The sequence below is a fragment of the Haemaphysalis longicornis genome, unplaced genomic scaffold, assembly GCF_048455015.1.
Source record: "Haemaphysalis longicornis isolate Haplotype H1 unplaced genomic scaffold, Haemaphysalis longicornis Haplotype H1 scaffold_6, whole genome shotgun sequence".
NCBI classification, from domain to species: domain Eukaryota; kingdom Metazoa; phylum Arthropoda; class Arachnida; order Ixodida; family Ixodidae; genus Haemaphysalis; species Haemaphysalis longicornis.
The window spans coordinates 41,796,632-41,809,085 of record NW_027526407.1 but is presented as its reverse complement, the minus strand read 5'-3'; the positions used below and the strand labels follow the sequence as shown (position 1 = coordinate 41,809,085).

Here is a 12,454-nt window from a genome sequence, read left to right as displayed (position 1 = left end):
ATGAATGCATTAAAGATTTTCTCTAATTTATTTAAATTTTCCAGTGGTCGCACTTCTCGCGCGTCATCTTTCGGGACCTCTTGTTTCTTTTGTACTTGGCGTAGCTCGAGCTCGGGCATGGGCAATTCCTTTTGCTGTCTACTTTTATATTGCGTCACTGCGATGCCAGTTTAATGCGCTCTTTTATTTATCTGCTATCATAAAACAATTCAAATTATAATCTCAATGAAAGAATTTAGTGCCCTTCCACTCTGTGAAGAAGGATTACCTGCAAAGCAGCCCGCCCTCCACGGAGTGCACGAAACAAAACATGTTTGTAATAATACTTCCTAGCGAATTACCTGAATGAAAGTTCGAAAAGACCCGAGCTTTATCCTAGCGGACGAACGTAGAGCTCTTCCCTTCCCTCCCTCGTAGTAGGCATCTTGCTGTTAGTGTAACACGCCAACCCAATCCACTCTACCACAGATGACAGCGGACCGGTCACATTGGGCTGTTTGACAACCGCGTTGAACCTCACGCACCACAACGGACATGTCATCAGTAAGGATATGAAACCTATATCTGCTCGTGCCCCAAACACTACCGCCCTCCTCTTCCAACCCGCGTACGCATAAACAGGGAAGCGGTCATGAGCGGGTACTTAGAAGTGAAAGATAATGTCGAACATGTTGCTCTGAAAGCCCTTTAATATGAACGAGCGATATTGGCCCACCTCTGCGTGCCAAGAGGGCCAGTTGCTGTTTATCCGGGAGGGATTAGCAGCTACACGACCAGCTGGAACTTGAGGTGGGAACGGCGGGGGCAGCGGAGGGGGGGGGGAGACATATACTGCTTTGCAGTAAAAGTTGGTGCCCTTCCGCTGTGTGAATGAATGAATGAATGAATGAATCAATCAATCAATCAATCAATCAATCAATCAATCAATCAATCAATCAATCAATCAATCAATCAATCAATCAATCAATCAATCAATCAATCAATCAATTTATTAATATCTCCAAATGATACATGGGGGTTATATACAGAAGGAGGTCCCAAGGTCAAAGACTGTGGCGGGACTGTCAAAGACTGTTGCGAAGCTGGACGCAGTACACAAAATTCACGAAACAAAACACGTTTGTAATTTGCGATCGAGGAATTAGAACGTAGCCCAAGGGAACTTTTAAGGACCCGAGATTATTCTAGTGAACAAGCATAGAGCTGTCTGTTCCCCCCCCCCCCCCCCCCGCGTCGTAGGCATCTTGCTGTCTACGTAACACAACAACCCAATCCGCTCGACCACTGGAGACACCGGAAAGTTCGCATTGGGGCGGTGTACGTACAGTCTAAACCTCCCCCCAGCCCAACGGACATGTCGTAAGTGAGGGCTTGCAACCTACATCTGCGCCTGCACGCCCCCCACCCTCCCTTTCCCTCCATTCCCGACTCGTGCCTGATAAACTGCAACCAGTTATGAGCGCATGCTAAGAAGTGAAAGGTCCAGCCAAAATTGTCGCTCTGAAAGCCCTTCAAGCTGAACAAGAAATAATTCACGCCGGTGTTGCTGTTCATTCAGGAGAGACTTCCAGCTACTCGGCGAGCTGGAACTTGCGGTGGAAACAGCGGCGGCAGCGGATTTTTGTTGTTTTAGCACCCATTCACGCTTCTGTTCCGGCAGACGCTCCTTCGATTCCCGCTGTTCTTCCTCCGAGCGAACGACACGCGTCTGTCCATAGGGAGTTAAAACCTGGAAGGAATCGAGCTTAATTCCTGTAAACAAACATGTGGCTGTCCGTTTCCGCCCGGCGTTGTAGGCATCTCGCTGCCTGTGTAACACACCGACCCAAACCGAAACCACTCGATCATTGAGGACAGATGACATGTCGCATTGAGCCGCGAGGCTTCCAGGTTTAAATTTCCCGCCAGGACAATGCGCATGTCATCGATAGCGGCATGAAGACTAGCTGTGCATGCACGCACCCCTGCTTCCACCTCCAACCAGTGCACGCATAAACCGGCAACCGGTGATCTGCGCATGCTTATAGCGCTAAATACATGAGCGAAAATGTCGCGCGAAAAGCCGTTCATGCTGAACGAGGATCATGGGCTCACGTCAATGTTCAATGCGGCCGAGTTGGTCTGGTTACACGTGATAAGGGCGATACCACCGTTATCAGCGGATTGCGCAGCTTTTGAAAGAAAGAGGCGTCAGGGGTGGCGAGGGGAAGAACGGTTGTGAAAGCTGCGTCAGCGGTTACGAGAGCGCCTCAGCTGCGCCGAGTAAATCTGCTTCACCGGAAGGAAAACGAGGGGGGGGGGAGGAGGGTTAGACATACACTGCTTCGCAGTAATAACGTTAATTTACTCTGGGTTATGTGCTTTTATTTTGCTAAAAAGTGTCTGGGATTTCTTTCGCGCTGAATAATGTGGACAGGTACTAGTCATGGCAGCAGTTGTTGCAGTCGACTATAGGGTCTCGTCTACATGTTGCCGGGAACTACCTTCAGATTCGTTTTGTGTTTTGTTGGCAGCGGCTGGCCGGCGTGCCTGTCACGTCTAATGCCGAATGCGTAAAACTTTTGTTGCGCATCTGATGTTAGGCCACACCCAACTATCTCGTTTGATAGGGAAAGTGCATAGCCCTTTCGATGCACCCCTAGGCAGTTCTTGGTTGATCGGCAATGTTCTAAATCTGATTGGATTGATCTTGAAAGGAGAGCGTAAAAGCACGCAAAACGATCGCCGCATCCTTGAATTTATTCCCGCTCCGCTGTGCACGCCTCTTTGTTGACCGATTCTTCGACGTTTGTGTGTTCTCGTAGTCGACTGCTGAGGATAAACTTTTAACGCGATAGCGTTATTAGGCTCATTTTTCGATTTCTCCGTGGCTCCTAGCATCGCCTCCTGTGTTTTTACAATGCCAAACGCATCAGCCCGGACCGGCCAACCAAGCCCTCTCCTCCTACTCCGGCCACTCTCCACCAATCGGTAGCCTTCCCAGCGCTTCAGTCACGTGACCAGTTCAGCTTGGGGCAACGCGTGGTGGAGAGCGGCAACGTTAGCAAAACATGCTCCGCCGCGGCTCTGAGAGCTTTCTATTCTAGCGCTGGCGCGAACGCCATTACTTTGACAATCTCAAACATCGGTTGCCTTGGCAACCAGGCACAAGCCGCTCTCGAATTCAGTTACGGTTGCGTGATCCCGGTTCAGCTCGCGGCCCCACCTTGCGATTTGTGGGCACTGCAGGCGTACCACTCACTCCAATTGGGAAGCGCGCGATGCGTTTGGCATTGTAAAAATACAGGAGGCGCTGCTCCTAGCCGTCCGCAATCAGCCGTGCTCATCAGGCGTCCACGGAAATACGCCACCGCTGCCACAAGGAAGCTAGGACTGAGGCAGCGAGATTGAAGGGCCCCGCTGGATCTGTAATGTGGCGCAATGGCAACAGACGTTTGGAAAGGGGAACAATGATACAACGTCGGATACGAAAGAAAATGCACATGTTTTCAGAAGGGGCCGCGCCTGAGCGGTGAAGTATTTTTTATGCCCAGTCGGTGGTACCATGCGCAGCGGACATGGTCGCCATCCGTGCCCACAACTGATGCCATCACACCAAAGCATGCTTTTGTCAGAAGATAAAAAAAAAATATATGTTCGGTAATTTATGCCCCGGAAACGTGGGCTGCAAGGCACGCTGTAGTGGAAGTCTCCGGAATAATTCAGACCACTTTATGATCTTTAACGTGCGCCGCGATCTCGACACACCGGCGTTTTCGTTTTCTGCTTCCACCAGGGAAGCAACCGCCGCGGCCGGGAATAGAACCCGCGACCTAGGGCTCAGCAGCGCAAAGTTTTACCCACTGAGCTACCGCGGCGAGGTTTCCACAGGGTCTTATGACGGCACCACAACTGGGTGGCCTAACTTAAACAGGGGGCCAAGAATTAACACCGGTTTCATAAATCAAGAAAGGCGTAGATTGTAAGCAGGGAAGAACTAAAATAAAGCCCACTATGTAGCGTCGAATCACATAAGTTTTCAAAATACTTTTCAATATTCTCACGGTTCTGTCTCCGCTGCAAGCTCGGTTTGGAAAACGACAGTTGATGCACGCGGCCAAGTTAAAAATCGCCCGAAAAAGAGGTACGGATGTCCTCCCAGAGAACAGCCACGTAAGAATGCTCGGCGTGGCTCTAGAAACAAGCGGTAGTGCCACACTCACTATCGCCAAAAACAGAAAACCTTCAACCATTTGCCCACGAACAAAACGCCCAACCAAGAGCAGAGCAAAAAAAAAAAAAAAAAAAAGAGAGAGAGAAAAAGAGACGATAAGACATATGCAAACACTCATCATGAGCCGAATGATGCAGAGCCTACCAATCCCCAAATTATCCGCGGCAAATTAAAAGACGCCATCATCAGGACCGATACAAGGCAGTCCTCAACCTCGTAATTTTGGCCTTTAAACTAACTATAAAGGGGTGGACCGCCGGGGTCACAGAATATGGGCACGCATAGACGGGTCTAGAAGAAGGGGAATGATTTTACTCGATGAAATAACAATACTCGGAGCAAAGAATTGACTCGGGAAGAGCAGGACAAGAGAGGGTGATGTTTGATGGGAGAGGACATCACCCTGCAGTCATCCTAAATAGGATGTTGGTTATAAGGACGATGAATATGCCCTCAACGTGTGCCTTCCTAACGAATTTCAACAAATCAGAGAAACCACTCTCCTGGCACAAAGAAAGTGAATGGAAAAACAAAATCGGAAGGGGCCACGGTATACAAGACAGTTTGAAAAGAAACTACTGCACGCAATTATAGACATTGCACCGATCCAGCGACTCCACATAAAAACTCTCCTCTACAAAAAATAATAATCCGATCCTACCCAGGAAGAGGCGATATGCCAGGGTCACGTTTATTCGGGGAAGTTCCAATATCATGAGACGACAGTATACACCGACTCCAGAATGTACGAAAGCACCGGTCCTTAATTGCCGTAGTTGACTTCTCTGCACTCTTTGAGACTGCCTGACCCTCCAACATACAGGAACAAAGGGGAAGTTGGCGCCATCCTCTCGGCAATCAGAATAGCGAAAGTATCAAATGGAAGCGTAACATGATTACAGACTCTCAAAGGGCATTATACTGTTTTCTGCAGGCAGAATACCTTAGTGCTTCGGTAACATATTCCCATCCTAAATCGAAAAAGTAAACGTCACCTGGACACCCGGAATCGATTGTCTAGAAGAGAACGACGCACTGACCAAGAGATACACGAGATCACACACTGGGTCCTTTGTGACCACGACTACCACACTACCGTCTTCAAAAATGTTAAGAACGAATCCTGATTCCCTTGCTACAACGAGGACTCAATGTCGAGGTCTCAATGCCGAGATCCCCTTGCTACAGTGAGGTCTTAATTGCAATCTGTGGACGAAAAACCAACACGAGTATCTGGAAACCTATGTGCGTTAAGGTGCTCGGTGGCAATTACCGACATTAACCTAAAACTCAGCTAAAATCGGGGAAACATTCACCGCCTTGCACGCAACCAAGCCATGTACAAGGGCATGGCCAGGGGAGAACAAGTAGAGCGTAACATTCCATTTCTTCAAGGCATGGGAGGCAGCTTTGACCATCTCGTTACATCAAGGTCAGCGTGAGCTGGTTGAGAGGGCAAGGGAAGGAGCTGCTGCATCTGGCGCCGTAGACTCACGTTCCACCTTAATGCGCCCTGATATCTATTTACCACATTTTCCTAACCACAACTATTTCTTCCTGAACAAATATTTTTACTCTCTCTCTCTGTCTCTCTTCGAAAAAATCAAAATTGTTCAGCTCGGCTTAGACATCACAGAATCAACATTTTGATACCGTGACACTGACGCCTCCTCGCTGAAATTGACCTACGCCACCCATCCAAAATCTTTCACGCTCACATTGTAAGCCAAAGAAACGCAGGGAGCCTTTGTCTCTGCTGGGCTACGGCAGTTAAAAAAAGCCTCTTTGCTAGTCTCTCTGTTTTCAATGACCCTTACAGTTTGTGAAGCATAGACCGCAAATGCCGCCACTGCGTACGAAAATGTTCCGTGAGAGTCGAAGTATCGCTATGGCGCCATACATCTTAGGATCTAAACATAGATGTCTCTGCAACTTCTGTTGTGCGTTGATTGCGTCTTTGTTAGACGCCATGTTCCTTCCACAAAAAGTACTTTCCTGTAGGTTTTTTTAAGTTTATGAGTTAATCGCGTGAAGGCGCTGGGTTAGATATACCTTTAACGTTTTGTTGGTTCAGTTTCAGATATTTTTAGAGCAGGGAAGAGGCAAGCATGGACTGTCAAATGCATAGTTACGGGGCATATTCGGAAGTTAAATAAAAGTGGCAGTCGAAGAAAAATGTCTATTTAAATTAATCCTAAATGGCATTGTTATTACCCGGATTCAAAGGGAAGCCTTCAGCCATCACTACCTTCATGCCTGCGCAGTTAGGTAGGTCTGAAAGCGCTGCGTCGCCTGTAGTACGCGTTGAGGCGCAGTGTAAAATGTAGTGAGGAGTGAGTGCAGAGCCGAGTATGCGGGAAAAGCAGACGGAATAGTAACGACGGTGTCGGAATTCCGAGGAAGGAACAAAAAACTAAACAGGTGACATGCAGCAAATGCTTCGTCTCAAGCCCGTTGTACATGGTACGTTTTAGGTGCGGAGTACCTTATGACCGCACAATGTCCGTCCGCATCCGTACGCATAGCATTTACAATCGCAAAAAATCACACAGGCAACGGCAGGATTCAAGCCTGTGTCTGGTAGACCAGACAGAGTTAGTGTCAGTCGTCTTACCCACTGGGCTACGACCGTGAGTTAGCCTCGGAGAGTCAAGTGGCGTACTCCCTCGCCTGTAACGGTGCGGAGCACCTTAGGACCTCCCAATGTCCGTCCGCGTCCACCCGTGCGCACACCACCATCAAGCGAAAATCAAGCGAAATTCGATTTGAGCCATGAGTCGCAGTTTCATTTAGGGAGTAATGAAGGTGCAACTCGCGGCTCAAATCGCATGACGTGCGGGCGCAAATCGGATGCCACTCGGGGCGCAACTTAGATGTTATTTCGAGTCCCTGTGCTCCGCACCCTCGCCATCATCCACGAAGTGGAGATGCTGCCATTTTGTTTCGTCTGCAAATTCGGTGAGACGAACATTCGCACTTTCAAAGTTCGTAATTTCAGGAAATGTGCACATGGCGCCGGTGAACGTCGCGATTTTCGCATTCCAGAAGCACATTGTTTGCAGGCCGAATTAAGTCTGCCGCGAGCAAACCTTATTGCGATTTGAAAAGATAGGTTTTATTTTTCTTTCTGGCAAGTTGTTTCAGACTAATTTGCACTAAATATAAGTTTATTTGAGGTTTCACATAACAATCGCCAATTATTTTTCAATATACGCACACATAGCAGAGAAGGGAAACACAGAAAGCAACCCTGGGCTCGCTTGTTGTGCGTGTCTAGCACAGCCACTGTACTAGCACACCTTGGTATACCCAGTATACCCACAGAACATGGAGGATTTTGCATACCTCCGATCGTTCTTCTTGGGTTCTTCTGTACTCCATCCCTGCTGTGATGTCCGCCACTTGCTTAGGCACCGATTAAACAATATTTCTTCGAAAGTGGCGTGCGACATCATATTGTGAACGCACGTGCGTTTGCGGTTCACCCGCGCTTATGCCGCGCCAATACAAGCAACGCCATCAGGTTGCTAAGCGTGCTGACGGTGACGCCGGGACATTCACGTAGCTGCATTCCTATTGACCGCAGGTCCGGCCCCTCTACGCCACACGAGCGGCGTTCGCCGGGGATGCTCGATGTTTGCAAACATTTGGCACTTTGCCGCAGCAACGAAAAAAAGATCGTTCTGCCGCACGAGCGGCACCGCATCTGCGAATGCGCAGGGAAAATCGCACCTGCAGAACGGGCTTCACGGCGCGAAGGTGGTCAACAAGAGCGCAAGTGGGGTTGTTACTCTGCTGGGTTTATTCTCATAAACGGCATTTGAGAAACATGGAGTTGCGGGCTACTCAAGCCAGAGTGTAGCGCACGCCTGGCCGATCCTCATGTACGCAAAGCCGGGAAACGCCACGCTAACGCATTCCTCGAATACCCTACAATGTATAATATTGCAACCTTTCCACCTTCTTCATGGTTCAAAACTCTTCGTTTTACTTTCAGTCTCACGTTGTGCTGTGTAAAAAAAATCCTGACAATATTTCGAAACAAGCTCCGCTAAAGAGTAAAGAGGTAAGCTACTGAACTGTGCTTTATTCGTGCCCACTTTTCGAATAGCTTGCGCCAAAATAACATCGCCAAAAAACTTTTTAAGCATGCTATAATTAATCTCTCTGTCGTGATGGAGAGCTAGCGGCGGTTTTAAGCACAATACGTCACAAGCGATTGTGATGTGGAGTAAACAGAAAATGACAACCTGTTCAAGATGCAACACGTTGCCATGTTATTTTGCTGTGAAAAAAAGTAGAACGGTATTTCCTCTTTTATATAATTAGGGGTACAAGTCGCTGTTTAATAAAGTTGATGAGCATCAACAGATTGAACCTCGTCCCATTCAAATACAGCACTGGAAGCGTCAGAAGTTGTTTAACAAAGCGAAAATTCACAGAAGTGTGAAAACGGGTTTCGCAGATTTGTACGTTTACGTATTGCGAGCTATACAAACGTATTGAGAACCAACGCGACGTCTTGATGAGGCATGCTGATGAATTGAATTGAATGGAGTGACTTTCACAACCATGTCGCAGAGTGTACCCGCAAAAAATTTGTTGAGCCAGTCTGAGGGGCCCTGGCTACCTTATATTATAGCAGAGGTGCGAACCCTTTATTGACCGTTACAAATAAACTAAACGTCTACACCTCGTAGAAGAAGCCAAATAACGGAACGTAGTTTAAACAGTACAATGCAGCCACAGATAGCGTTTTGAATAGTTCACTTCAAGGTCGCTTTAGAAGGGCCATTGAGACAAAATACAAACTTCTTCAATTTGGAAGAACTAGCTTTCCGTAACTCCACCAACCCCACGCAGCCCAGAAATACGTTTTTTTTTTCTAAACAAAGAGGGCGAAATGTAGAAAAATTTCAAATCCCGCGCTACACCAAGTCAGCAGTGACGTATTACAAAGAATATTAAAACTAGGCCAAATCAATGAGTCACCGGCAAGTCGCACTTATTAGATACAACCGAACGATTCTAGCACCGTTACTGCAATCACAAAATGAAGTTTTCGGTGTTGGCTTTGATTGGAGCCCCGACTAGCTCAAACAAGTCCGCGTGGAGTTATAAAGACCCAGCCAGCCGGAGGGTGGCTGGAGAGGCACCAATTCTGTATTCGGGTTTTATGATATCTATGTTTGTTTAAAGTGTGCGTAAAGCTGCTATCATTGTTATTTTGACAAAGTGGTCGTTTTACTGAAAAAAACATGTATATAGTCTTCGGTGCCCGTGTTCTTAATGGCCATTACACGTTTTCAGTATAAGCTGTTATGTATAATGACTAGTTATAATTTCGGAGCTCAGTACTCCTCACTTCAGAGTCCATTATAATAAAATGTTATTTCGAAGGATACTCAAACACATAAGGAATTCGAGGGCCGTGATAATACTCGGAAAATATTCCATTCGGGACTAAGTATTCTGAATGTTAAACCATCTATAGAAAATATTTGCGTAGTTAAGTAAAACCTCACTATATCCAGACTAACTGTACTGCCTCTTGATAGTCTTTCTCTTCAAAGGGTCATTCCTTTTGCTGTCAGGGAGTAGCCGTTGATACGGCATTATCCCTTCCGAGAAAAAAAGGGGAAGATGTGTATAGATATATTTCCTAAAGGCGCCATGAAGGCAAAACTCAACTTTAAGGTATCCAAAGGAATACCTCGTTGGAATGGCACTGACAGCGTTTTCAAAGTAAACGTTGCTAAAAAAGCAATATAATAAAGAAAACAGAGAAAGGGCAAACGACTGACGAGTTATATTTCCCTTCAGTGAACTGATAGCGTAATATCGGCAGCTTGTTGGTGTTGGCTGAGGTTTACAAAATTTAAATCAATTTAAATAAGGAATATATCCGCACTTATATTTAGTGCATATTCTTTTCTTAGCAGTAAGAATGCTGTTTTAAACAATGAAAATTAGGAACGTATGCGTAAGCATAGAAAGAGTGCGGACGGCACTATGCCGCCGACGCTGACTAGCAAGGCTGTCAGGTGCGTTGGGCTTGTCTGACAACATATTCGCTTGCTAGCATAAATGACACTGCCGCATACGAGACCCTGTTTGTGTAGCCATACCCAATGTTTCACGAAGCAATTACTATCATCCGTAACGAAAATACGGCACCTACAAGTGCGCTCAAAAGCAGACTGAGTGTGAACAGCTGTCCTTAATAAGAAGTAACGTTGCTTCATTGAGGAAAGTGGACAGTAACCAATGGTACGCTTTTAAGATAGCAGTAGCCTCTCATACTAATTTTCGTATTAGGTACCTGCCAATAATAAGTATATTGTTATGCAGCTTGAAGATTAAAACATTGGCTTAAGGTAATTTATTTATCAGGCAATAAACCACCGTCTACGGCGGGGCAAGCGCTGACCGCACTATAAAACACCAAATCTTTTGAATATTGCAGACGTATATTATCCTCTATGGCCCATTTAAGAACAGCGCAGGGTAGCTGGACCCATATGTTAGGGAGGACACAGGCCGTTTTATGGCTTATGGATTGTGCTGTGATCAAACAGTCTGCTTCGCTGGACCAGCAGTGAATAGGAGGTGTACGAGTTCTATTTTGTTGAACAAAACTTTCTGAACATTTAGCTCTGTCAAAAGCAGGGAGCATAAATACAGTAAAGCGTACACAGTACATTGCTTTTAACCTTAACTGTGTAGCATGTTTTGAAATCTCACAAGTACGCATTTGCATGGCAGAGAAAGAGAATGAAAACAGGCAGCCAATTAAGCTCATGTTACAGGCACCAATCACTTTGGGGACACTCCCACCTCGAGCATCCCGCAGCGAAGTGAGTATCCACGCAGATGTCGCACCACCAAGAATGCCTGCAGAAAGAAGCACAGGCACTGGCGCCAGGCCTTCCTCGGTGGTAAGATTATGTTCCACTTGACCCAGCATATTCGCTAGCCGGATGTGGCATAAATACTTCTGAACTAAGGATACCTCATGCTCCTCTTTTCTCGCGTTTTCTTGGCATCTTGCAGTCGCGAGAAAGCAAGCCACAGAGTACTTTCATGTGGTACACCTAACAAGAATTGAAGTTTCACGACCGGGGTGTCTTAGCAGCCCACAGGACTTGTATACACAACCCTTTATCCAACCCACAAATCATAAAAAAAATGTAATCGTGACTCAGTGGTTCTTTCGCGATGAAAAAGCAGTGTGGCATTGTATCAGTCCTTAGTAGTGAAGAGCCATGAACTTTGTGGGAAATATCTGCGCCGGAAATGACATGCTCCACCCGCACGCACAAAAAGTTCACGATGACTTGGTAGAGTTTTTGTGCTGAAAAAACAAGCAATAATTTAAAATGACACAGCAGTAGCCTTGAATAGCAATATTCAAGCTCCCATCCCTTCAAGTCAATCACTTATCTACAGAGCGTACTTCAAAGCATCTGCTGACCTAGAAGATGCGGTTGAACCGGTCGTCGAACAAAATCGCCATCTGATGCCTGAGGGCATTTACGTAAGGTGTCTAACAATTTCTATCTATCAAGTGTAACAAAACGAAAAGTTTTTGACACGGTAACACGGTTTCCTAATAATCAACGCTCGCGTTTGCGTAACAAAAACCTATTTTATTTACATTTAATTTTTCCAACGTTGTAGAACCAGACGACCACAAAGGGTGATGCCGAGAACACGAGATTTTCACCAAACGGTACGAGGGAAACAGAAGTGAGAAAAGTGCCGGTTCTCCAGAAGGCCTTTTCCAAAGGACCACTGGCTTGCGTGTACTGCGGGCAGGCTTTCACCAAGGAAGAAATCGAGGTAAACAAGTGCGATAAGAAAACGCCGCTTTCTTTGAAGTACTACACACCCTTGGCTAAATGTCCTGCAAACTTCGAATGCATTTTTAAAAAAAATTTGCTGATATAAATAGAATGAAAGAAAAATACCGCTAAAATTAGACATTAGAAGAAATGAAGCACAGGCACATCCTTCCTCAGACATTCACCATAGGGTCTTATGTTGCCTCCTCTCTTTTTAAGTTGCGATGCTTCAACTAGTCTAGTCACGGATGTTATTGATTAAACTACTTTCGTTTTTTATCATATCTGGTTACCCACGAGCACAGAAAAAGCTAGCATTGAAGCAGTATGCCATCGTTTTATTTTTATTTCGACTTCCTTGTAAATCTATTCACGATTTTGTGCACAATTCAGGAAA

The 12,454-nt window shown here is 46.2% G+C and overlaps 1 protein-coding gene across 3 annotated transcripts in view; it reads left to right on the top strand.

Moving 5' to 3' along the window:
- Nucleotides 1-12,454, top strand: part of LOC144142519 (uncharacterized) — a 43,006-nt gene that overhangs the window by 23,287 nt on the left and 7,265 nt on the right. The window contains exons 5-7 of one of the 3 annotated variants that reach the window (XM_077674093.1): nt 8,211-8,279; nt 11,023-11,151; nt 11,894-12,055. In XM_077674093.1, the coding sequence (XP_077530219.1) occupies nt 8,211-8,279; nt 11,023-11,151; nt 11,894-12,055 (360 nt within the window). The remainder of the gene's footprint in view (nt 1-8,210; nt 8,280-11,022; nt 11,152-11,893; nt 12,056-12,454) is intronic. The other 2 variants (XM_077674095.1, XM_077674094.1) reach the window with 2 other exon arrangements.